This window comes from Urocampus carinirostris, chromosome 10 (genome assembly GCF_059441175.1).
Source record: "Urocampus carinirostris isolate Australia breed hairy pipefish chromosome 10, RoL_Ucar_1.0, whole genome shotgun sequence".
NCBI lineage: Eukaryota > Metazoa > Chordata > Actinopteri > Syngnathiformes > Syngnathidae > Urocampus > Urocampus carinirostris.
The window spans coordinates 28,583,701-28,611,353 of NC_142358.1; the positions used below are offsets into that span (position 1 = coordinate 28,583,701).

A 27,653-nucleotide genomic window follows, 5' to 3' on the forward strand; every position below is an offset into this window, starting at 1 on the left:
GCTTGAGTTCATTCTTAAATAGATAGTATCCCCTAGTCGTATTTACATTAGGTGTTTAATATTTGATTATTTTTTTGATTAATCAATAAATCGGGCGATAAAATCACCATAAATTCCTCTTCTTTATTCAAATAATGAAATTTTGTGGACAAATAAGAAAACAGTGCACAAAACTGAATATTCTACTACATTAACCAATAAAAACACCTGTGCTTGTCAAAAAACAAACAAAACACATACAAATGTATGCCATACAGCTGCAAATGTGTACTTTTTTATAAAGTGCAAAAAAAGGAACCACTATCACCCTTGTCCTCTAACTCCCTCACATTTTCTTCTTTGAGAACTTTGCATTGCAATGCAAAAATGTGAGCATATCAATGAGGATCATGTTGAGGATGCTCTCAGTGATGACAGCTGCTTGCTGTGGCGTGCATGATGTATCTTTCTCATCATGAAGCTTCTCACTGTTTGCTGTTTTCTTATGAGATAAGAACAAATAGTATGTATTATGACACAATCAACAAGGACACAATAATCACTCAGAATTTTCCAGAAAATTTAAACTTAATGCTCAGTATTACTACAATTGTGTGGAAGTGGAGTTTTTTTTTAATGGGGCACAATTAAACAGTGCTTAAGATGATTTAACTGAAATAAAAACGTGCAGTCATTAATCATCCAACAAGCAAATGCTAACATTAGCGAGCTACCATAGGCAACATTACGTTTCCTCACTTAAAAACGCAAATAAAAAATGAATTAAAAACAAATAATGTAGTGGCTTACTCTTTCACTGAGCTCCCTTCATCCTCGTCCGTGACTCCACCTTTTGGTTTTGATTGCTGCCTCACCATTGTGGTGCTCCCGTTCCATACCAATTTTGCAAAGCTTGCAAGTGACGCACTTTTGTTTTTGTATTTGCGGACTTCGATCTAAATGTTGTATCCGTGTCTGTCATGTTTCATGAGTTGCTTTTACCATTCCCTTTAAAAATAGCACCTTATTTCGCACTCCACCTCGTTCTGTTATGCTCGCCGACTCTTGCTGCGTGTGACGTCACTGGCTCTGCTACATGCTGAATGACGCAGAAATCGTGTGACGCAACGACTCCACAATCTAGTTAGTTGCCCAGGCTTTTAATCGTCGACTTTAATCAGTTTTATCGATTTGTTGTTGCAGCTCTAATTTACATTCAAATCCCACTACACAAACAGCATTTAACGAAGGAAAACAAAGTTTTGGATTTAATTCATATTAGGGGCGACAATGCTCCGCTGTTATCATCCATGAGTACTTCCGCAAACATGAGTGCCCCGCATCCGTGACAGTTTCGGCGTTTGCACTGGAAGATCAAGTCGCATTTAGGTCGAAATATGAATGATCTCACAAAAACATCGGAATTCACCAAATAATCGGAATTTAACATTGAGCACTGCAGTGTGAACCTAGCCTCAGTGTCCTTCACCTTCGTCATCCCACCAAAGTGATGTATATCTCTCTCTTTCTCGCTCGCTCTCTCCCACTCTCTTTCTTTCTCCCTTTCTATTTCATTTAATTTATTTATTTTTTTCTTCTTTCGTATGCTTTCCCTTTCTTTGTTTTTCTCTTACCTTATTCCTTCCTTTTAGTCTTTCTTTCCATCTTTCTTCCTTTCAGTCTTATAGTCGGCAGGGCTTACAGTCTTTCAGTCTTTATTTCTTTCAGTCTTTCTTTATTTCAGTCTTTCTTTCAGTCGGCAGGGCTTTCAGTCTTTCTTTCAGTCTTTTAGTCTTTCTTTCAGTGTTTCCTTCATTCTTTCTTTCAGTGTTTCCTTCTTTCTTCCTTTCATTCTTTCAGTTGGCAGGGCTTTCAGTCTTTCAGTCAGCAGGGCTTTCAGTGTTTCAGTCTTTCTTTTAGTCTTTCTTTCAATCTTTCTTTATTTTAGTCTTTCTTTCATTCAGTCTTTTAGTCTTTCCTCCTTCCCTTCCTTCTTCCTTTCATGCTTTCGTTCCATCGGCAGGGCTTTGATCAACTAATTTAAAATAGTACTGAGTTTCTCTCTCTCTCTCACTTTATCTCTCTCTCTCTCTCTCTCTCTCTCTCTCACTTTCTCTCTCACTTTATCTTTCTCTCTCTACTTTGTGGCTTTTCGCGGGTGGTTCTGGTCCCCCTTAACCGTGAAGAGGGAACTCTTTATCAACTTTTGCCTGTTTAGAAGTGCTCGGATAAAGAGGCACCACTGTATTGAAAACTAACCTTATTCCAACCTTCCGCTAAAGAGTATGTCGTAGTTATATTTACTCGCAGGATGTCACGAAAGCATATTTATTGAGCATCGAATTGCTGAAAATGGCTATTGTCTGAAAGCGGCCATTGCCAAAGTTGAAAACGAGGGCAGATACGATTCACAATGAAGTTAAGAAGTTAAACCTGCAAATGACTGCAAACTTCAAAAGGAATCTGGCCAAAATCGTGCCTTGCAGCCTAGAAGTGTAAAATATTCATTTAAATAGGTGCTGGGATCCAGTGTAGATTTTTTCTAACTTACCCTTTTAAGTGTTGTATAGCAAGGTACACTAGTTGCACATTAAAGGGACAGTGTGCATTATTTGGCACCTCCTAGAGGTAAAAAAACCAAAACAATTTTCAATATTGATTGATTTGTTCCTCTAAGTGAAACAAATAGCAATTTTTCACTCTGAGTATTTAAAAAAATGCACATTTATATCATAGTTCATGTATTCTTTCAGTCACCATTGTTTTTATTCAATGAAATCATGTTCTTTTAGCACTCGATGTGCTAAATAATACACATGTTCTCTTAAACTTCCACATGGAGGCGGGGGCCGCAATCTATCTTTGTTCCCGGGCTGCAAGTTTGAGACCCCCAATTTAGATGCTGTCATTCTGCCATTCTTCACAATCACACAATACGTTTGGATTCCATTTTGTTAGACTTAGTCATTTAGTTTGCCTTGTCCCTTAAAGTTCAGCTTTAAATTTATGTGTGCCGTTTTCACAGTACTTATTGTTACAACGAGAAGCTATTAAAATGGTTTTCTTTTATAATTTCTTTATTCGTTTACCCTGGTGCTAATGTGGAGTCTATTTAAAACATGAAAATAAATTGTTGTCCTAGAGGCTTATATTTTTTGCTCATTTTTTGAACTAAATTTTTGTTGTGCTTTTTGTCTGTTTTGAACACACAACAAACAAAGGATAAAGAGGGGGAAAAAAACAAAAATCTAAAATAAATAAATTAATAAAACATTGCTGTGTTGGGGAATATCTTCCAAGTTTTTCTTCAAAGTCCAGTCTTCATTGTTTATGAGTGGTTTTCCCTATAGTCTATCAGTTTTTTCCATTTGTCCATAAATTGGGTCTCCTTTATTCTTATGCGAAATATGGTCCTCTCCATTAAACATATTTCCTCCACAGTGCAGACCTACTGCTCCACAATGGGGAGTTCTACCTGTAGTTTATGCCATCTTACTTTTTTGCCTGCTGTCAGTAAATTTTTAACCAGGTACTCATCGTTTCTCTGGAATATTTCATCTGTTAGATGACTTAAATAGAGCCAGGTATCCCATATCACGACCTTTTTTTTTGTTATTTCTGTTATTCTTCCTAGGAAATCGATTCAAATGTAGTAAAACGGGTTAAAATGTATTCAAATCCAAAATGACGTTAGAATTGGTAACCTAAATAACGTGTATTACATTCCAAACTATATTGACCTCAAACAAGAAAAACGTGATGCTTTATTTAAATTTTATATATATATATATATATATATATATCCTATGCAATCTCCTATGCAGGTTTCCAATAATAAACAAAGGAACAAGCAGAATCAAGTTATCATTTCCGCCCTTTTTTATGTAACAAACAAATAAATGAACCGCGGTATCATAAGCAGTACTGGTTTAAACCCCTCAAAAACTGTGTTAGGATTAGTATAATACATTCTTCATTTACATTTTTAAATACAAATACAGATGCTGCTCTACTTACGAGGCTGTGCCTCTCCGGTGACTTGACTTTTACTGCTGCTTATTGCTATAGAGCTGCTAAAAGCATTCCAGTGAACAGAGGGAAATATCAATAAGTAACACAAAGGGAAGTGTTAAAAACTGAAGCCTGGACTATGTTCAATTCTACCTCCACTAAGACTTCGTGAGAGTTATGTACATCCACAAAGGAAGTTGGACTCCACATGACCATGGTTCCACGGTGTCCAGGGGAGGTCTTCATCGAGCAGCTTTATTTATCTGCTATATTCTCTTCAATGCACTTATGATCGCTCGACAATCCAACGGATGCTATTTGTGTTCAAGTGTCTCCCTCCAGTCAAAGCTGTGGTTTGGTCCGTGTGTGAGCGGGGGTACGGGGGGGTCTACCATCTGCCAGTGCCCCGAGTTGCTCTGCTCCTCACAAGAACACAAGCCTAAGTAGGGGATCTGTAATTAATAAAGAGAAGCGATTTAGAGTCAAACAAAATTTATCTCTCTTTCTCCCATAGACTTACACTATATCAGATGGATACAACTGTGAAATCCACGATATATTAACGGATACAGCTGTGGTCTTACACTACATAGAGACGGATATACTGTAGAAACTACAAAATATATGGACTGCGACATTATTGCAGTGGGGATAGAAAATAAAATGGAAACGTGACAGAAAAATCAACAACAAAAAGGAGCATTTATGCTATGATAAACGGTCTCAGATCAGATACACTGAGCTCTTAGGAAAAAATATAAACTAAAAGCACAATATTGTACAGCATATTAGAAGAAAATTGCTTAACCTTTCGAACGACTTGGATGAAGTCTTTGGCGCTCCGTGGGACGAGACCCTGCAGCTGGCGTGTGCAGGCCTCAAGGGAAGAGGCGTGGGCTACAATCAGCACATTGTTTCCTAAGGAGAAAGGAAACAGGACAAACAGTGGACAAATGCTTAACATCACACAACAGATAATGTGCGTGTGTGGCATTAAAAAAAGGGAAAGGCATAGTTGCACATGCATACCCTACAAAAATAGCTCAAACACAAACCGGGACAAGATCGTTCACCTCAATTTGGTATATACATGTGTATGGAGGTCTGATTCTGCCATAGGTATAAATAAATGCATTCATAAATATCCATACATCCATTATCTCTACCGCTTATCCACAGTAGGGTCGTGGGGGTGCTGGAGCCCATCCCAGCTATCTCTAGGTGGTTGGCACACAGAGACAGACAACTCACTCGCTCATCCACACCTAATGACCAGCCAATTAACCTGACATGCATGTTTTTAGAATGTGGGAGGAAACCAAAGTACCCGCAGGCAAGGGGAGAACATGCAAACTCCGCACGGGGTGGCTGCGGTAGCTGGATTTGAATCCTGAAACTTCGCGCTGTGGGGCTGCATGCTAACCACCCTTCCGCTGTGTCGCCATAAACTAATGACAACGGCCCCTGCAGGCACCATGAGCTAATGCAGGTTCTGTGCATAAATGAATACCCAAATATAAGCCATATAAATAAACACCAAAATAAATCACATAATACCTAAATATGTAATAATAATAATAATAATTTCCTTTGTATTGTCATTCTTTGTAACAATGTACACAGAACGAAATGTCGATACACCTGACCCGTTGTAGCGAGCCGATGCAGCCGCAGCCAACAGAAGGCGCCGCCATTTTACCAATGTTATAAGTCTTAGGTATGACTCGGCCGAGGCGCGAACCAGCGACCTCCCAGTCTCAAAGCGGGCGCCCTACCATCTAGGCTACTGAGCTGGTATATGACAATGTATTTACATGTTTTTTCATTTTTAGATTTATGTTATCATTTAGTTATCCGTCATGTAGTTTGTCTTATACTTTTGTTACAAATCTTTACACACCTGTCACTAATTATCTTTATTTTGACTGCTTGGACGGCACGCTGCATCAGGTCATTGCATTTCCATTTTCGGTTAGTTCCTGGTTTGGATATTGTCAAGTTTGATTTTGTCTGGACATATTATTTGTTCTCTGACCCCATGTTTGTTTGCTTTTTTGTTACTTGCATTGGCATTTCTAGCTTGGTCTTTGATTTGGGTTTGGATATTGTCAAGTTTGATTTTGTCTGGACATGTTATTTGTTCTGTGACCCCATGTTTGTTTGCTACTTTGTTCCTTGCATTGCCATTGTTAGCTTTGTCTTTGATTGTGGTTTGGATAGTAAGGTTTGATTTTGTTTGGACATGATATTCATTTTGTGACCCCTCTTTTGCTGGTTACTTTGTTCGTAGTTTGGTCATTGACTCCCATCTCATTTTGAGAACATCTCACTCGCCCTCACTTGGGTCCACCTGTCATGATTACCGATGTGATGCACCTGTGCCCGCTCCTTTGGCGCCAACTGCCTCGGACTCTGATTGGCTCCCTGTCAATATTTAAACCCACGTCACTTGTTGTCAGTCTGTCTGCGAACCTCAGTTTACTCCAGGCAAGCTTTTTTCGACCCTGACTCCCACCTGTTTTTGCCCCTGTCTGTTTCCCGGCTTCGACCCGTTTTTGATCTTGACCACGTCTACTCTCCTCTCCTGGCTTTCCACTCATTTCCTATCCCGACCACGTTTTTTGCTCTCCTGTCCCAGCTACTGACCCATTTTTCCGTTCCCGACACCGCCATCGCTTGCCACCGAAGTCCCACTTCCGCGTTCAGAGCGACCCGTTTCCCGCACCCAGAGGTCACAGGATCGTGGGTGCATTCCTTTCCCTTTTTCCAATAAAACTGAGAGAAATATAACGCAAGTGGGTTCTGTCTCCGCTCAGCTAGTTTGACTAGCCCCCGCATTTGAATAACATTTCGATGTGGCCAAATTAACGAAACAATACAAGACTAAATACTCGACAGAAGACATGACAAACTCAATACTAAAATAAATGACAAAATACATAAATAAATGAATACATTGCAAATATAGATTAAATTTGTACTATTTATAAATGTATTTCTACCAATGGCAGAATTGGTCCTCAGTACATTACGTGAGCTACTCATTTTAGCACATAACAGGTAAACATCCATCTCCTTTGTCCCAAATCTTACCCCTGTTTTTGCAGGCTGCCAAAATCTCTTTGGTGACTTGGTGGCTTCGACTCATGTAGTTCTCATAAGACTCTGACACTTTTAGCTTGCTGATGGGGATCAGAGGTCTGTTAAAAACAAACAAAAAAAAACATTTATTTGCTTCAAAATGTATATGATCTCCTTCAATTTCGACCTATTATAGTTTTGTCTCAGGCACTACATTACATTTCGCAAATCCGGGGAGATATAAAGCTAAATCTTAACATCGTTGTGTCACTTGTGCAAAAAAAATGCCATTTCTCATTTCTTTGGTCGAAAAAACGAGTTGCTTCATTTATTTAAAAAAAAAAAATCAATATTTAGTGTTTTTCAACCAGTGTACCTTGTCTCGTGTGTTGCAGTAAAATGTGGGGGAATATATTTAATATTTTATCAAACTGCAAGAATAACATAATAAAACAAATATAGTAAAAATTCTGCACATATACATTCTGATAATAATAGTACTGTACGGAGCACCAAACAAGAATAGAAAATAAAATAAAACAAGAATAAAACAAGAAAGTAATAAATAGCAAAATAAAATACAGTAGAAGGGCGGGATGGTATGCAGACGATTATGAAAAGGCAAGTCTAAAGAAGTGGGTTTTAAGTCCGGTTTTGAAGGTGGAAAGGATGGCGGAATTCCGGAGGTCAGGTGGCAATGAGTTCCAGAGCTGGAGGACAGAGCGGCTGAAAGCTCTGATCCCCATAGTGGGAGGAGGATGATCCGAGGGTGTGGAACGGCGTGGCAATGTGAAGGAAGTTGGAGAGATAGGGAAGGGCAAGGTTATGAATGGCCATGTATGTGTAGAAAAGGATTTTGTAATTTGAATAACTTTTTATTTCACCAAAAGGGGAAAAGTTATTAAGTAGTAAAAAAAAACATTTTGTTCCCTTGGCAAATACCTTTTGCTCATTTTAGTATTTTTTTAAAACTGCTGACAGGCCCTTTTATACAAGGAACGCGGGCAATGACAAATAAGACTTTCTACTTCACATTGGCCATCTGTTTGGATTGGGTCTGGCAAGTACCTGATAACTTAAGTTCTTCCCCTAAATATAATCAATAATAATAATAAGTATTATTATGAATAATAATAAAGTAAAGGAAACAAAATGAGTATAATCAAAAATAGACAACTAAAAGACACTATCCCACACACTGCCACGCCATCCCAAACCCTCAGATTATCTTCCTCCCTCCATCTCACTACACCCCCTGCCTGCCTCAGCTCCATGGAGAGCAGCGCCTTCAGCCGCTCTGCCCCCCAGCTCTGGAACTCAATGCTGCCTGACCTCCGAAATTCTGCCACCCTGCCCACCTTCAAATTCGGACTTAAAACTCACCTCTTCAGACTTGCCGTTTCTTGACCATGTGCCTCACATACTGCCCTCTTTTAACTCTAATATGTTTTATTTGCTATGTATTACTTGCTTGTTTTACTCTTACTTTATTGTTGTGTCCTACTATATGTACAGCGACCTTGGGTGTCCTGAAAGGCGCTTCGAAGTACAATGTATTTTTATTATTATCATTACTATCATAACTAAGCAATAAGTTATTATTATTATTATTATGTTTTTTTATACTTGTATTCCAACTAAAGGGTACAATTTCTAGAATGTCTTTGGTTAAACAAATATATAGAGTATATACGTCACCTGTATGTAGTGTCAACAGTAAAATGGGTTGCAGCTAGTTCAGCAGGAGGTATCCAGGCAGGCAGACAGCTTCCAGAAACCCAATTAGTCCATTCAAAAAGACCCGGTTCTACGCGGATTTTCATCTTGCCGTCCTGCTGCATACCTGTCACGCAGGAACACATTCGGTTCTCTTGATGCAACTGGAAGAAGTTCAAATTAATCAGATATTCGGGAGAGTTTCTCCTACCTTTCAAGATGCTCTGTGCAGTCTGAACACATCGCAAAGCAGGTGAGCAATACACAAAATCGATGGCGGTCTTACCTTCTAGAAGGGCCTCACCTGGATATCGTTTGACACAAAACAAGAACAGCAAAATGACATTGTGTAACTATTTTAAAAGAAGGTTTTTTTTGCCCTAGGTGCCGTACCTACTAGTTGTGCTTGCATGGATCCAAAAACAGTGACAGGAGCATCCATATCGTAATCCCTTTGTTCTCCCCACTGAGGCAACGTTAGCGGCATATTCAAATTAGAACGAGCATAACGACCTAAAAAAAATCAAAATCAAATATTTTTTTGTACACTTTTAGCATTTCATGATGTTGCTCACCTTTACTGTCAGAGCAGAGTGAAAGCCAATGTTTTCCAAACACCACGTCCATTCTCTCGCCGTGTCGACAAACCAAAAATGACCTCTTGGGCTGCCGCGTGGGATTACCACTAATACGCAGGACCTGCTGTAAAGAAATGGATAGGTTTATAGTTTAGTAGACACTCAAAATAATACAATTTTGAACTAGCAAGTAGAACAGGAGAGGACCGTGCCACAAATACCTCCAGGATACAAATTACAAACTGTTTTAAAGGCCATATCCCAAGCTGTTTATTTTTATTAAATCTCCCAGGTTAAAAAAAAGCAGATCAGTCTTAAGGGTTGTGGTTATCAAAGAACCGTAAACCAAACCTTTAAAGGTTTGGGAGCATTTTAGCCTGGTTACAGCCAGGGTTGGGTAGGGTTACTTTTACTTGATTACTTTCAATTAATTTTGGATTACTCCAATACCAAATATGCTAATAAAAGACAAAAGAAACTAAATATAACAAAAAATTACTAAATTTTGTGCAGGCTTGGGGAGTAACGGAATACATGGAACGGCAAAAATGGTGTTGGCAAGCTGTTTGGATTTATTTTCATTTTGTTTCTGTCGCATTTTATGTTAGTTTTGCCGGAGATCAAAGAGTTCAAAGCCAGGAGAGAAAGCTTACCACATGTTGTGAGTCATAATTTTATTCATATTTAGTTTCTTTTGTCTTTTATTAGCATATTTGGTATTGGAGTAATCCAAAAGTAATTGAAAGTAATCAAGTTAAAGTAACCCTCCCCAACCCTGGTTACAGCAAATAAAAAGAACACTTGCAAAGCTAGCAGAGCAAACCCTGCGAATCGTGGCAGAACCTTGTTGAGTCTGACTCGCCTCTGTAAGATTCAACTACCATTCAAGTCAATAAAATTTTGATGACATGGATTGTCATCAAAATTGTATTGTAAATAGAGCTTGAGCGTTATGCCAGACTGTGCCTGACAAACGTACTTAAAATTAAATGCATGGAAATCCGAAGAACAAACGTCAGTCGTTGTGACGCTAAAAACGACAAACATCAGTATTTTAACTGCTTGATTTCAAACTGATGAGAATCATCAAGTTCTTTTGTTACAGACTTTGCAGTTGACCACTAAATGTACTTCTCAAAATGCACATATTTGTTTTGTGTACTGTTTTACAAGAATAACAAATGTTGATTGTTTTTAATTTATTATTTATTCACCTGTTCCGAAAAAAAATGGACACATTTTTTTTTATCAATGTATGGCTCTACTGGGGGCAGCACGGCGGCGCAGTGGTTAGCGCTTGTGCGGCACAGTTCATGTCATGGGAACCTGTCGTGGGTTCAAATCCAGCTCCAGACTTCCTGTGCGGAGTTTGTATGTTCTCCCCGTGCTTGCGTGGGTTTCCTCCGGGCACTCCGGTTTCCTCCCACGTTCCAAAAACATGCATTTCAGGTGAATTGGCCGGTCCAAATTGTCCCTAGGTGTGAATGAGCGAATGAGTTGTCTGTCCCCGTGTGCCCTGCGATTGGCTGGCAACCAGTTCAGGGTGTCCCCTGCCCACTGCCCGGAGATGGCTGGGATGGGCTCCAGCCCCCCCGCAACCCTAATGAGGATAAGCGGTACGGCTGATGAGATGAGATGAGATGGCTCTACTGTCTGAGCACTGTGTCTAAATGGTTTTGGATAAGGCATTTTTATTTGATTTTTGTATGAATCCGCAGTAGGTTCAAAAAAAGATGTTTATCAATTTGTATTGCGTTTATTGTCATGTTTTAAAGAATTAAATCAACTTTACTCTAAATTTAAGATAAAAGTCATAATTATCCGATGACTAATTGTTTTGTAATCGTTGGTTTCAGCCCTACCTGCATCGGATGACAAATGAGACTGATGGCTGGCGTGTTTTCTGGGCTTGTGTCGGGGTGTCCATCACAAATACCCCTCGTCCTGCTACCTTTTTCAGAGGGCCCACAACTAAAAAATGAATGGGACCTACAATAGAGAAGAAGATATTAAAATATCACACAATGACCATTTTTAATTCAGTAACGTGCAGACAGGAGAGGCAAGTGAGGCTGTGCTTTACCTGCCATCATAGAATTATACAATGAAAAATATATGACACTATTTTATTTATTCAGTGTTTAAGTTTTTTTTCTCATTGAACTTCACAACTTTTGGATTTTCCGTTCCAAATCAAGTCTTTTTTGCTTCTCTAAGCAACTTTATTAGTGTAGGTGAGATTCCTTGCTACAAATACATTGCCTCTGCCTTTTTGCAGCCACAAACTCTGCCAAAAAGAAGGAACCTCAAAAGACAAACACTCTGTCCCACAAGACCTTTTATTTTCCCTGTTCCTAATTTTGTTTCCTATTCGAGCAATGGATTATCAAAACTGTCCGATAAAATTAACTCTCCCTCTTTTTTTCTTCTGACGCTCTTTTCTTCCAGGACTAGGAGCCCAAAGAGGCTCGAGCTGAGCTTGATTGCCATGGCTGGCCTTTACTCCTGAACAAGGAAGACAAAGGAAGCCAAAGCCAGGGCTGCCACGGCCTAGATCGGCCCGTGGCTACCTATCTCCCTTCTCCCTCTCTCTTTGCTCGAGAAGCAAACGATGAGTCTCCAAACGTGGAAGAAGAGTTTTTTCATACGCGCCTAGAGTCCAGGCGGTGGCCCTCCCCCATCCCAAGGTGACGAGGAAGAAGTTCACAAACTGCCATTGATTGGTGCTCAGGGCATTATTTTTGTCATGTCCAGCATGGTCGCCGTGGCGACCGGCTGGCCCCGCCCCCTTGGCACCAGCTGTAGCAGATTTTCTAATTTGCGTGTGTGCTTCTTAAAGGCGGGTTTTGGGGATTGCCGGTTGCGGTTTCATTGCATTACTTTGCATTGTTCTGTTCTGTTTGACTTGAGGAAACCTGTACTTGCCCGTTCTGAGTAAAAGCCTGTTTTGTGAGTATTCCTAGTCTGAGTTCCTGTTTGCCTGTAAGCCTGTTTTTGCTTTTGTCCTTGAGTGTTGGACGACTTTTATTTCCTTAATAAAAGTAACTGATCGTTAACGCGAATGAGTTCACCCTTCCTGCCTCCTGCCTCCAATCTGGTCCGGTCTCGTGACAATTTTGTTCAAACATGAAACAGAATAATATCTGATCATTTTGCTCAGTGGGGCAGCACGGCGGCGCGGTGGTTAGCGCGTGTGCAGCACAGTTCTGAGGTCATGGGTTCAAGTCCAGCTACCAACATTCCTGTGTGGAGTTTGCATGTTCTCCCCGTGCTTGTGTGGGTTTCCTCCGGCACTCGGGTTTCCTCCCACATTCCAAAAATATGCATGTCAGGTTAATTACTGAGGATAAGCGGTGCAGATAATGGATGGATGGATTTTGCTTAGTTGATTATTTTTAACATCCAATTGATCAATTATTGCTTTCAATCAATGCAGAATTATCTTTCCCACATGTTACCTTCTGTTATTTAGAAGCACGCGCGTTCGTTGTGATGCAATGTTTTCTTTTTTTATTGATTTTTCTCTTGTCATATATAAATAAATTTGTTTGTTTAGATTCAAACATGTGTGCATCCTGCATGTGTCCACACTTGTCCTTCAGATCAATCATTCTCAAACTCAATGAACTGTAAAATTGATAAACGTAAATAAAAGATAATATTTTGAGAATTTGCTCCTCCACAAAATATTGAAATAAAAGAAATGATTTTAAACTAATTTTGGTGGTAGACTTTTAGCAGCACTTGATGGTCAAATCGGTAACTTTGATTCTAAACTTAATGAAGTAAAAACTAAAGAAATTTCTTCTACACTAGTTTGATGCTAAATTTAAAAAAAAAAGTGTTTCCTGCAAACCATAGTATTCAGGGGAGTTTGTCTAGTAAAATTTCAGGTACCGTAAGTTTACCATATACAGTGAATGTAAATATATTGTGACATAGGGCTGCACTATTAACCAAAATCCAATCGACGATGCGATGTGACGTAGTGCGATTGTGTAATCGCATAACACCGCGTTTTTTCCTAAGGATTTATAGACAGCAACCCTAGGAAAACTCTCCAGAGGAGGGCGCGGTTTATTAAAATGTAATCCTTCTAAAATTCACATAAAATCTCAATCCAAGACGTACCCAAAGTATATTGAATGCTATTGTCTGAACTAATTTGGTCTCCCTTGAAAAGAAACACTCTCAAGTTTTGTCCCCAACTACTAACATCGAGTAATCTATGTTGGAACACACAGAAATGGAAGATTTTTATTCTCGTGTGAATTTTTTTTGCAATCGCATGCCTGCAGATGAGTGAAGCATGGGAATCTTAGCTGGGACAATCCCATGAAGCCTAACCTGGTTCCAGTTCAAAGTTGGTCACAATCTGAAAAGCTAAACATGACTATTTTATACATTTTCTAAGGTTATGTCTTGGCGTGACTGGTGACAACATACAGACACGTCTTTGCTTCTCAACAATCTGACGTTTCACAGGCCGGTGGTCAAAGCATGGCAATAGTGTTAACCCTTGAATGCATAAGTGGGATAAAACAAATCCTTAATGAATGGTTATTCCTCATGTGTTGATGAAGATAAGACCAATTTGTTGAATCGTCTCATACGTGTTCAAAGAACACAGGAATCAAATGACGTAAGAGGGAGTTATTTTTTATTGATACACAATTTCAACAAGAAACTCAGCGAATCACAGATATGATTGGGTCTTTATAGTTTTCAACATAGCACGTGTACCCGGTTTGGCCCCGTCCCTTTTCTCGCCTGAAGGCATACATGCCAGGGTTCCGTCCTTATTTGGAAGTGTTTTTAAGTTTATGCCAGTTTATGTCACCTTGCCCTTTGCCGTTATCTCTTGTCCTTCCTTAAGGATGATTGTTTATACTAATTCATCCGCCGAGACCTTCCCGAGATGTAAGCAACATTTCTCCCAACTGTAAGCAAGTCTTTCTACATTTCTTTCTAAATGTATGCAAATCTACTCTACAAATGCAAGTTTATTTTCTACAACAGTGTATGGTATGATTCCATCAGTATTTTTATTTTTCCCCCACTAAATACCAACTCCACTCATGGTAGAATGTACGTGTATGTACTGGTAGGTCATGCATCCAAGGGTTAAGTACTGTACATACAAAAACATAAAAAATAGCACATAAAATGCACCTTTCTTTAAAAATCAAAAATCGCATCGAAATTGCAATACTGGTCTGAAAAATCCCAATTACGTTTTTTCTCAAAATCATGCAACCCTGTTGTGACATCATACTACAACTACAAGTCAAGTCATTCCATTATCTGCACAGCTTATCCTCAGTAGGGTACCATCCCAGCTATCTTTGGGCAGTGGGTAGGGAACACCCTGAACCCGTCACCAGCCAGTCGCAGGGCAAACAGAGACAGATAAGTCACTCGCTTATCCACACCTAGGGACAATTTGGACCGGCCAATTAACCTGACAAGTCATGTTTATTTGTGACGTCCAAAATCACAAGGAGTCTCAAAGGGCTGCACAGATTATAGCAAACTACAGACTACACCATCCCCTGATCTAAAACCAACATGTGGGCAAGGAAAAACTCAAAAACCTCAACATGAGGAAAATGAAAAAACCTTGAGAAGGGACCACACATGAGGTAATCCCCTTTCCAGGATGACCAGGCTGCAATGGATGTTGCAATAACATATAATACATATTGTCAACATGAAATATAAGTCATTCATAAACTCTTTCAAGCCTAGATTTAAACAGTTCCACTGAGGTTGAAGATCAAATCTCAGGGAGCAGAGCGTTCCACAGCACGGGGGCCCGAATGGAGAATGGAGGCCTGCTTACCCATGGAAAACCCAAGTGTCTGATTCGTCGGCGAATCCGACATAGTTTTCGGGCAGCAGGCCGGAGAGCCCGTTAGCCTGGGAGGTCCCGTACAGCCAGCCTTCTGTCGTGTGGATCTGGTCCACTGGGGACATAAAGACAAAATCCCCTACCACCAACTCTATTTCATCTTCATTCTGGGGCGTGTAGGGGTACATCACTCGAAGAGTCTGTAAGCGGAAAATTTTACAACTCACATATGTGCTGCTCCTTGTAACCAAATAAAAAAAAATGATGATTGAGATGTCTACGCTTATTTAAGATCTACACAGATGTTCTATTCAATGTACGTACTTGATTGTATATGCCCGAATCAATAAAGCTTACTTATTAATCATTTATTGATACTGAGAATTGTCTTTTGTGAAAGCTAATGGAATCTAACACCACCTCCTTGTGTCATGGGTAGTGCAGTAATCCCTCACTGTATCGCAGTCTACTTTACTGGTTTCGATACTTGGTGTATTTTCATTGTGCACTGACTTCAGCAGCAGAAAACACACAGCAAATGCTATCACGGGGGCAAGTGGGGAAGGGCTGTGTGCGTGTATGATGGTTGGGCGTGGCTGTCTGTGTGCGCAACTGTTATAGGCTGATGTATAATGTCAGCCAAACAGCTAGGCAGGCCCACAAGTTAATGGGTGCACCAAAAAAACACTGCGAAGCAAGGCGACAGCTAGTATTTTAGCGGTTCGTTGCATTGAAAAAAAAATCACCAGTTAAATCGGACTCTGAGGAAAGTCAGAAGAGCGCAAAGAAATGCTGATCACCACTAGGTTCTCCATGGATTTTTATCGGGTCCGGGGAGAGACTGAGGCGGCGTTGGAAGTTGAAACATAAGCAGGGCTGCAGGTCTGGCCTACATCTGTGGCTACGTAACAACTTTCACAAGCCACCCCCATCTCAACACAGATCCATTAGCCATAAAATGGATGACCTGGAGCTAAAACTCATGGGAAAATTCTACTGTTGTGACTCTTGTATTTTAATCATCATGGAGACCCGGCTCACTCCGAGGATTCCTATTGGTAACGTGCAGCTAGCTGGCTGCTATTTACATCACCTTTTTTTCACACTTTTTGTTGTACTACTTTATAATGACAATGAAGATCGTTTATTCAACTACAATTCTGTGTTCTGTGTTTTTATTTGTAGATTTACAGTTAACATTCTTCTCCAATAGTATATATTATATTTTACTAATATCTAATAAACAAATAATTAATTCTACTTTTTGCGTTTTGACTGTTGCGGGACTTCTTAGTATTACTGCACATACATCAACCATTCAGTATATAAAAAAGGTCCACTTCTGACTTAAAATGAAAAATCTTACCTCATGGTTTGCAAAACGAATATCCCGGGAGAAAAGAACTGGGAGCCAATCACAACCGAGCTTCACCTCGATGCCTTTGGCCAGTCTTTCCAGCGAAGCCAGGTGATCGCTGGAGAAGTTGTAGGCCAGAGTTACATGGAGCTGCTTCTTATGAGGCTCCACATGGACATCTGCATAAAACAGGAGATTTTTGCTGAACCTCATAAACTAATGTAAGTTGCAATTCTTCATTTCAAGTAGATTAAAAGCGTCTCTAACTTGAGTGGTGTCCGTAAATTCAAAATATTCCACTTGCTCATGCCATCTTCTGGCTGAAATTATCATTGTAGGCACAACCAAGCTTTTGTATGGCGCATGCCTGTACGTTTCTCTCGTAGACACGCTCGGATAAACTCTTCTTTTTTCATCTTTTTGGGGGTTTGTGCTGGCATTTGGACTGTATTTGAAACGGTCCGTTTCTTACTTTTACCATTTTCATCCTAGAACAATATAAAACCTCGAGCACATGCATGAAATCACTCCCCTCCCCTCATCCACCCTCCTCCTTTCCTCCAGCCTAATGCACTCAGTGTTCGAAACACAGATGATAAAAGTAAGATAAAAGCACATCGGCGCAGTGAAAAAATATATAAAGGCTCTTTGAACTCAGTTTGGCATTTTTAACACATACTTAATTTAAAAAATCTTTAGTTTTAAGATTTTTAAGAACAACTCAAATCACACACCCAACTGTTGAAGGTACAGCTTTAAAGCCGCTTGAACTCTTCAGTTAAAGCTGGTTAAAAGCTTCTCTAAAATGGAGTTAATGCTTTAAAGCTGCTTTAATCTGTGTTAAAGCTTCTCTAGCTTGAGTTAATGCTTTAAAGCTACTTTAAGCTATGGTAAAGCTTCTCTAACTCGAGTTAATGCTTTAATGCTAATTTAAGCCATGTTAAAACTTCTCTAATTCGATTTAATGCTTTAAAGCTTCTCTAACTTGAGTTAATGCTTTAAAGTTGCTTTAACCTCTGTTAAAGCTTCTCTAACTCAAGTTAATGCTTTAAAGCTGCTTTAACCCCTGTTACAGCTTCTTTAACTAAAGTTAATGCTTTAAAGCTGGCTAAGCTATGTTAAAGCTTCTCTAACTCGAGTTAATGCTTTAAAGCTGCTTTAACCCAAGTTACATCTTCTTTAACTTTAGTTAATGCTTTAAAGCTGCTTTAAGCTATGTTAAAGCTTCTCTAACTCTAGTTAATGCTTTAAAGCTGCATTAACCCAAGTAATATCTTCTTTAACTTTAGTTAATGCTTTAAAGCTGCTTTAAGCTATGTTAAAGCTTCTCTAACTCAAGTTAATCCTTTAAAGCTGCTTCAACCCACGTTAAAGCTTTCAAGCTGCTTTCACTTTTGATTTAAAGCTTTAACTTCAAAGCTTTGTTGAGCGTTTTACAGCAAAAATCTTAATGCCACCTATTTACCTGCAGATTAGGACTCAATGAATAGGTTTTTTGTTTTGCTTTTTGGAAAAAAAAAATTGTAAAATTATATTAATTAACCCCCATTGTCCCTTTAAGGACTATTATTCTGAGTCACACATTGATACAAATGAAAAAAGGCACAAAGCTGCCTGAAACGGAGTTGTTCATTAGTATAAACTTCTTCTGCGTTTTCGAAATTACACAGACATATTGAGCGAGTGCTTCAATAACCCAACTCGACTTCCAATTAGTCACTGTTCATCTCACGATGACCGTGTAGCTGGCGAGGCTTAATAGAATCTGTTTTATCTTGCGGGTTCATACCAGCTTTCCTGGCTGCCTCTGTGCCAAAGTCAGCCGCGAACTGCTTGAGGACCTCAGCCGCGTGCTCTTCCACGAAAAGGCCGATGAAGTTGGAGGATGTGTAGAGTTCAAGGGGAAGCGGGCTGGGAATCCTACCCCGCCACTGCTGTACAGTATTTTGGAGGACCTCACATAAGGTCTCCACTTTGTGGTCTGCGCACTAAAAAAAGAGCGTTGATTTTTTTCAGTATTCATTGAAACTGCATTGGCCCCTCTATACAAACAAGCAACTCTGGTTACAGGATCCGATATCTCATTTTAAGCATGCAAAATATGAGGAAATATGACTAATTTTGCATAAAATCTATATATTTCATTGGTATATTCCAATTATTTTCGGAGATAATTCATTTGAAGACAGCATGTCTTGTCTTCGTCCTACTGAGCTCTAATGTCATCGGAGAAACACCACCACCCCAGGAATCCATTTTCCATATTATTTTACAGGTCGATTAGTCGAAGAGGGTATGAGTGTCTTAAGCTAAGTTTTGGTCGTTTTTGTAGAGAATGCCGAGGCGTCGTGTTGCAGGTGAAAACAGTAAAGGTACAACAAAAGGTGAGCAGCAAAAATAGGAGATAAATAGTAAAAAAAGAGAGCAGCGACCGATCAATAAAAGGCGACCGCAGTCTCTGTGAAAGAATACTAGGCTAGCCGACCAGAAATCACATTGTGAACAGCCAAGCTAACAGGGAACCAAAAACGAAAAGCAATAATGGCTACAGTTATGAATGCAAAGCCGGCTGGGAATTACCCACGGGACACAGCAAAACCGTTGCTAACAGTGATCTTTCTGGCCGAAAAACACATGGTGGGCAGCCAGAGAGCAACAACATGGAGAAAACAAAACGGGAAAACAATCGGCAGCCTCAACGCTAACGGTGAGCCGGATAAAATATACCAACCACAACACACGTGGCAAAAAACACGAACAAAAAGCAACAACCGCCTCGGGTGGCGCCAGCTGCAGTTTGTTGACGAATTGGCTCCTGTGAGTATTTAAACTCGGTCCTGTCGGCCCCCTTTTGTCGGTCCGTCTGAGCGTCGTGATCAGCAAGCCCTTTTTTGCCTATCCCGTTTTTTGCTCCTGTTTGTCTCCCGCTACGATCTGTTTTGATCTCAACCACGTCTCCTCTCCCGTCCCGAATTAAGACCTGTTTTAATCTTGATCACGTCTACTCTCCTGTCCTGGCTTTCGACTTTTTTCCAATCCTGACCACATTTTTGCTCTCCTATCCCAACTACTGACCTGTTTTTTCTGCTCCCGAAGCCGCCATCACTCGCCACGGAAGTGCCACTTCCGCGTTCAGAGCAACCTGCTCCCCGCGAACAGTGATCACCGGATCGTGTGTGCAATCTTTTCCCTTCTTTGCAATAAAACTGTGAGAAACGTTACGCGAGTGGGTCCTGTTTCCGTTCTGATCCTGACACCCGTGTTCCCTCCACCACCAGGCATACACCTCCGTTAGCAAAAGTCGGTTCCTCCATAATAAGTGCTCATAATAAACTTACATTTCATTTTGTTAATATCATTTTATTTATCTCATCACTGTATTTTTATGTTCAATTACTATTTGAATGTGTTTTTAGGTATCAAGAAAGGTGCTTTACACTGTACGTATTTAGGGTTAACTTGGATGATTTTGGGAGGCCCGGAACAGATGACTTGGTTTTCAGTTTTTTTGGGAGGCCCGGAACAGATGACTTGGTTTTCAGTTTTTTCTTACCGTAAAAATGAATTTGAGATACAAGAAATTCAAGATAAAAACTCAATCAGGGAAAAAATTAATCTTGTATGTGGAGGGGCCACTGTATTGATTATGTATCTATTTCCCTAACTCACCATAAAAAACTGGCAAAGCGTGATATGAGGGAAAATGTTGTGGGCTTTGTTTTTGCCACATTTCACCCGACTCTGTTGCCAGAAATGGGAGAGCTGGTTCTGCAGTGGTCCACTGGGTCGGAGGTAGAGGACGAACTCCCTTGGTAAATGGTCATCCAGGAATGGATCTTCAATGTGAGAAAACAGCCTGAGGGGAAAGTTACACACAGGATGTGTACAGTACAACATTATAAGCATGTGTTTACCCCCAATGATTTAGGATCTGGTACTAGTATAGTCACATGTCAATGAAGAGATCCGGCTCATCTCTAAACAGCAGAAAGACGCATTGCAATGAAGAACAACGGTGACCAGATGATGAAGGTGTTGCATCTGAGTCAGATACTTTTTCTTCTCCTGCTATTGGTTAACATGGAAACCAGTACTGTTTCATGTGGGGGAGCACCTTTACCTCAAAAAAGAGCCTGAAGAGGTATGAGCACCGCCAGGCTGTACTTGTCCAAGAAACACCACAGGAAGTGGTGTCCCTACGACCCAAGTGGTTAAAGGATACATGAACCATGATTACACACCACTCCTACCTGCTTTTTTCCTGGCATTAAATTATTCGCAAGAAATATTCATCACAACATTCTAATAATATGTTGCAGTGGCATTTTTTTCTTCTGTTTCTTCCCAGGAAATGATCATTTTCACAGAATTTAGCATAATTATTTTTTCAGTTGTAAAGACGGGGTTATATCTTGAATCTGTTGGTTCCATGAATGCATTTCTACCCAATTTTCTAAACTTTAAAAACTTTAGACTCACAGGCCGGATCCAGCTATTGGATTATTTAATCCGGCCCGCCCCATATTTCTAAGTAGACTCCACTGCCCCGGCAGCAGGACTCAAAGGAGGAGGACTGGCTTCATCCCCAGGGCAGTTCAGCACCTGAACTCACAGCCCCCCTGCCCCCTAGTGTTCAGTAGTGTTTTGCCCCTGCATCTTCACGACAGTGCACTAACTCATCTATATTGGTACTTTTTATAAACTTTTAAACATTTTAATGAGTTTTGTTTATTGTATGGACTTCTGCATTTTACGGTTGAACATTAGATTATTGTATGTAGGTATGTGGGTAGGCAGCACGGCGGCGCAGTGGTTAGCGCGTGTGCGGCACAGTTCTGAGGTCATGAGATCGAACCTTCCAGTGTGGAGTTTGCATGTTCTCCCTGTGCTTGCGTGGGTTTTCTCCGGGCACTCCGGTTTCCTCCCACATTCCAAAAACATGCATGTCAGGTTAATTGGCCGGTCCAAGTTGTCCCTAGGTGCAAATTGTCTCTCCCTGTGTGCCCTGCGACTGGCTGGCAACCAGTTCAGGGTGTCCCCTGCCCACTGCCCGAGGATGGCTGGGATGAGCTCCAGCACCCCCGCGACCCTACTGAGGATAAGCGGTGCAGATAAGGGATGAATGGAAGGATGTGAGTGGGTGTTGTATGCTACTCTGTGTGCCTTTTAATTGCCCCTTAGGGAACAATAAAGTGTTTTCATTGATTGATTGATAATAAGGGAAAAAAAACAATTCTCGGATTTCTATCAAAGGTTATGATTTTTTAAAGATAAATACAAACCAAATGCTTCTTCCCGGCGCTAGAGGGCAGTATAGGGGTAAAATAGCGGACGTCTTAGTCTGGTTTAATGTTAAAAACTAATGTTAAAAAATTGTGCAGTATTTTGTCAGCGTCAGAAGGCCCAGCCTATTAGTTTCATCTGACGTTATTGCCTGTTTGCTGCTAAAACTTTTATTTTGTACTTCATTATCTATATCAAAGTAGTAGGACGATTGAGGCGATTGAGTTTTTTGGAGTTTGTCATGTTGGTGGTGAGTTGGTTCAGATGTAAAGCTGCATTTACTCAACTGTTGAAAGAAACAAATTGTGAACATAATCATTGCCAAACATGAAAATTATCTTTTTCATTTTGTGGATGAATGTGTTGTGGATAGAAAAGATCCATTTTCCCTGGGCGAGTGAGAGTCTTCAGGAAATAAAATGACAAGCTTCGCCTTTCACAACCTCCTTCTTCAATTCTATCCTCATCCCAAATTCACCCACGCCAAGACCTGCCACTCCAACCATCTTCTCCAGTTCCCTATTTGTCCCATTATCATCCACTCAAGCCATCTTTCTTAAAAGAACTCTCTAATCTCCGCTTCAACATTTTTCTTCAGCCCAAGACCTTTTCTCTAGTTTCCCTCAAAGCCTCCCTCACAAGTTTTCTTCCTCAGCAGTTCAACAGGGGCGCGGCGACCAGTCAACCAATCGGAATGCAAACACAATGTAAGGTGAAAATCTGCTAAGTAGCAAAACCGCGAAAAGTAACCCGCGACACAGTGAGGGATTACCGTACTCCTCTAAGTACTCATTTTATATAAAAGCTTCGGTGTTTATTCCAAAGACAGGGCAGCGTAACCCATTATACTTTTAATGACTCATGATGTATTCATGTACATTTTCCCTACATTTACAAGTATTGCTTACACTCACCAGTCACACGCTGCTTGAACACTTCGGCCCCCAGTCGATGCCAGGGCTTTTAAACTGAAACATAAAAGAGATTTCAACGTAATTAATGAAATGTTCCTTTGTACATTACTCAACGTCAGGTCCAAAATGATGTCCGGGTAAAATAGGAGACTTTTGAGTTACAATCAAACTCATTTATTAAAGAGAAGCAAGCACATTGAAACAAGGTAAAATTGCGTTCGTGGATTGCTATGAAATAATCCCACGGACTGAAGCGTGAGCGTCTTTCTTATACCATTTTCATTTCGTGATTGGAGGATAGAACAAAACACGTGCACCTAAGAGCATTCTGATTGGTTTAGACCGGAAACACATTTAACTCCAGTGTATAATGTTGGTCGCTAGATGTCGTGCGAAAATAATAAATGATACATCACAGCAGTTAATTGTTTGAAAATAGAGAAGAGTCTTGAGAAAATTACCAGTGGCCTCCAAATTGTAGAGACAAAGTTCCTTTGGCTTGGTAAGCTTGTGCTCTTGTCCTTGGGTAGTATGGGTTAGCAAAAATGAGTTCTGTGCACCTGTTTGATAACAGATACAGAGCCCACCAGAGGCCTCCAAATTGTAGAGAAAAAGTTCCTTCGGCTTGGGAAGCTTATGCTCTTGACCTTGAAGGCGCTGATTCCAGAAAAGAACTTGAAAAAGTAACTACACACTTTTTGAGTAAATATAAGAGTATAAGAGTAAAAGTATAAAATATAGTAGAAAAGGCACACTTAGACCATATTTCCTTTACACTCAGCGTTTCAAAAAATCCGCGGAAACTGAAAACAGTTTAATAATGAAACAATTTAAAGTGTTTGCATTGAAAGTGCGCAAGGACATTTGTACGCACAAATTATTTTGATTCATGGTATTTTATTATTCATGCCGTTCTTGATCATTGGTTAATATGAACCGTCTTGTTATTATGTATTTATGTGGATTGTATTACTGATAACATATGAGAAACATATTTTATACCCTACATTACAGCCTTTCCACACCCAACAAGCATCAGAGCTAGCGTAAATATGATAGACAGAGACTAACAAGCTGTGTTGGGATGACTGCCTTCCTTTGTAACACGTTCTTGGACTTCAATTACTTTTCTTCGTAACAAGTACTGTAGAGCGTTACGAATGATATTTGTTACCCACAGGGTTGGGTAGGGTTACTTTAACTGGATTACTTTCAATTACTTTTGGATTACTCCCAGGGTTGGGTAGGGTTACTTTAACTGGATTACTTTCAATTACTTTTGGATTACTCCAATACCAGATATGCCAATAAAAGATAAAAGAAATATGAATAAAATGACTAAATTTCGTGCAGGCTTGGGGAGTAACGAAATACATGGAACGGCAAAAATGATGTTGGCAAGCTGTTTGGATTTATTTTCATTTTGTTTCTGTCGCATTTTATGTTAGTTTTGCCGGAGATCAAAGAGATCAAAGCCAGGAGAGAAAGCTTACCACGTGTGGTGAGTCATAATTTTATTCTTATTTAGTTTATTTTGTCTTTTATTAGCATATTTGGTATTGGAGTAATCCAAAAGTAATTGAAAGTAATCCAGTTAAAGTAACCCTACCCAACCCTGGTACCCAACTGTAGTTACTCCATGGTGCGTTAGGGATTGGGTTAGGGTTAGGGGTTAGAGTATTATTCGGCAAACCATGAAGTATAATGTCCCCTATATGATGAACTCTCTTGCATCTCTCACATTGTCACATAAAATCCCCGATCTGCCAGCAATAGCATTTGAAGGGTGGGCATGTGTATATTCAGGCGGTATTGGGGATGGAAAAACGGGTCAGTAGCTGGGACAGGAAAGCCAAAACGTGGTCGGGGTCGGAAGCGAGTCATAAGGCGGAACAGGAGAGAAGACGTGGTCAGGGACAAAAAGAGGTCGAAAGCCGGGACGGATGAGTAGACGTGGTCAGGATCAAAAATAAGGTCGAAGCCGGGGAACAAAGGAAGAAATTAAACGGTACAGGTGGAAGTCAGGGTCGAAAAGGGCTTGCATAGAGTTAACTGAGGTTCGCAGACGGACTGAGTAAAGGGGACAGACAGGACTGGGTACAAGTACTGATCGGGAGCCAATCAGAGCCTGCTGCAGTTGGCGCCAAAGGAGCGGGCACAGCTGAGTCACATCAGTGATCATGACAGTAAAATCATTTTTGCTATATAGTATGCTTGGAGAAACAAAAGAAACGTCTCGGACAGTACCCAGAAATTGAGAGGGAGATCTTCGAGTGGTTTGAAGCCCAGAGACAAAATGGATATGGAGTGTCTCGGCTACGTTTGCGAGCTCTTAAGATTGCATAAACCAAGTAATATGAAAGATTTCTGCTTTCACAGGTAAGTGTATGTTTTCTTCTATTCTTTTCATTATGTGACTATTTTAAAGACGTTTTTAGGGGTACTCTTCTATGGGAGTATACAAATTTGTAACTGCATAGTAACCTTTGGAGAAACGCGTTACTTTTTGGTGTCAGTAATTGGGGGGAATGGGGGATAATGTGAAGTAACTAGTAACTGTAAGTAATTACTATTTTCCAGTAAAGCACTCGAACATGCTTCAAGCACCACATGTATTTGTATACGGACAACCTACAATATGTGAATACACACACAGACACACACACAAAGTCCTCATCAAATTAGGAAGGAGATTAAACGCCACATCAAATCTACTTTAGTTTTTGATCCTTTCAACTCTGCCATGTCCTATTTACAAACGTCAAACGGAAACATCCACAGATTAGCGTACGTGCAGCTGTAAGTAAGCAGTAAATATTAATGACAGTAGTGAAATCTTCTCTAAAATGAGGCCTACCAGACAGTACTGCCCTTAGAATATGGTTAGGACATTTTTCAGGTACTAGTGCAATCAGTTTCATTATCTGTGTGTCAAAACTAATTGCAAGATTCCACAAGAACACAAATCTATGCATGTGAAATACTGTAATACCGGTGATTTTCCTATATTGTTGAAGGATTTTATATTTTAAACGATTAAATGCATGTTACATTTATCGAGTGCAATAAAGATTTTCACTGAGTGAGCTACAGGTCACGCAGTTCGGAATGCGAATGTTTTATTTAGTTCTGTTGATAACAGGACTCTGACGGAGAAGGCCAGACGCACAAGGACAGACATCGCGATGCTCTTCTCCGAGATGGTGGGGCCACGTGGGGGCTTTTCTCTGGCCCGCCCATGGGAGGGGCCGGCACACCAGCTCGCGGAAAAAACGTGGGAAGAGGAAGAACTTTGAGAAGATCGAGGGAGAATCAAGAGAGAAGAGGCTCGACGAAGACTCGAGCGACACTAATTCGGCTAATTCGATGGCGTTCACTTCGTTAATTTGTTTAAGAAATTAAATCTGCCCACATGTGGAAATGACGGTCTCTTGTCTGTCTTTTCCACAAAAAGAAACGGGCACGCATTGTTAGGTGAATGAAGGTTATGTTTGGTTAATGGAGTCAGATAACTAATTAGAACAATTTGGTAAACGGTACATTTTAATGTATTTATCTATGTACGTATGTATCTAACATTGTGCAGGGGCACACTAGTGTCCCATGATACCTTGTTTAGAGCGCAGTAAGAAATTGCCCTAATTTATCTCTGCACAAAAAGCACGCCATTGTTTAACATCTTTGCTTTCTTCCAGCGATCAGACGAATAACTGTAAAATGTATCCATTTTAGTAAGTAACTGCGAATTACTATTTTCTACACTAAATGTCGGTGAAAACCATTGCTCGCTGACAGACTTTGACTTGTGACAGATCTTTCCAGCAAGGGTGAGAAATGCTACGATTTCTTGCTAAGTCCAAGAGCCGTAGCTGCAATCAACCAAGGCAGATATCAGCTTCAACCCATAACGAGGACATAACCTTTCCCCTTGATCGTCTGAATGAATAGTTGAGCAAAGTTGCGTATGTTCCTGCGTCAGATTATTTTTCATGAATCCAAGCTTAAACCATCTTCTATTCAATATCTTAAGAATGAACTATATTTCATGTTATCATAACATTCATTGCTGCCTGGTCATCCTGGAAGGGGGATGACCTCATGTGCGGTACCTTCTTAAGGTTTCTTTATTTTCCTCATATTGAGGTTTTGAATTTTTCCCTTGCCCTAATGTAGGTTTTAGATCAGGGGATGATGTACGTAATTATAGTCTGTGGTTTGCAATAACCGGTGGTCTGTGCAGCCCTTTGAGACTCCTTGCGATAAAGGGTGTCAAAAATAAACATGACTTGACTTTTAACATATACAGTATTAGATTTGTATCAGATAAATGGGGCTACTGGTACTGGATTGTAAACTCTGATACCGGCATATATGTAGGATTTCCTTTTACATTGCACAACCATATTTAGGATATTTAAGAATCTATTAGATTCTATTAGGGCCAATCACTCTACTGAGACAGCACTGATTAAGGTAACCAAAGATCTTCTACTGGCAATGGACTTGACTTGACATGAAAAAAGAAAAAAGATAGTTAGCGCTCAGCCAGACGGAGCAGAGGATCAGCATTCAAGTCCAGCTGCCGCAGCCTCCCCGTGTGAAGTTTGCATGTTCTCTCTGTGCCTGTGTGGGTTTCGTCCGGGCACTCCGGTTTCCTCCCACATTCCAAAAACATGCATGTCAGGTTTATTGGCCGGTCCAAATGGTCCCTAGTTGTGAATGAGCGAGTGAGTCTGTCACTGTGTGCCCTGCGACTGGCTGGCAACCAGTTCAGGGTGTCCCCTGCCCACTGCCCGAAGATAGGTGGGATGGGCTCCAGCACCCCCGCGACCCTACTGAGGATAAGCGGTACAGATAATGGATGGATGGAATTCAGCTTCTGC

The 27,653-nt window shown here is 40.4% G+C and overlaps 1 protein-coding gene across 2 annotated transcripts in view; it reads right to left on the minus strand.

The window, feature by feature from the left end:
- Positions 1-3,840: 3,840 nt before the first annotated feature.
- Positions 3,841-27,653, minus strand: part of LOC148358601 (ubiquitin-associated and SH3 domain-containing protein B-like) — a 29,141-nt gene continuing 5,328 nt past the window's right edge. Inside the window, exons 3-15 of one of the 2 annotated variants that reach the window (XM_088346244.1) lie at positions 22,771-22,824; positions 20,243-20,429; positions 18,363-18,561; positions 16,583-16,752; positions 15,208-15,416; positions 11,228-11,354; positions 9,363-9,486; positions 9,181-9,300; positions 8,999-9,091; positions 8,770-8,914; positions 7,084-7,190; positions 4,799-4,908; positions 3,841-4,442 (exon numbers count right to left, since the gene is read on the minus strand). In XM_088346244.1, coding sequence (XP_088202370.1) covers positions 4,305-4,442; positions 4,799-4,908; positions 7,084-7,190; positions 8,770-8,914; positions 8,999-9,091; positions 9,181-9,300; positions 9,363-9,486; positions 11,228-11,354; positions 15,208-15,416; positions 16,583-16,752; positions 18,363-18,561; positions 20,243-20,429; positions 22,771-22,824 — 1,783 coding nt within the window. In that variant the 3' untranslated portion in view covers positions 3,841-4,304. Of the gene's footprint in view, positions 4,443-4,798; positions 4,909-7,083; positions 7,191-8,769; positions 8,915-8,998; positions 9,092-9,180; positions 9,301-9,362; positions 9,490-11,227; positions 11,355-15,207; positions 15,417-16,582; positions 16,753-18,362; positions 18,562-20,242; positions 20,430-22,770; positions 22,825-27,653 lie in introns of both variants that reach the window. The other variant, XM_088346243.1, reaches the window with a different exon arrangement.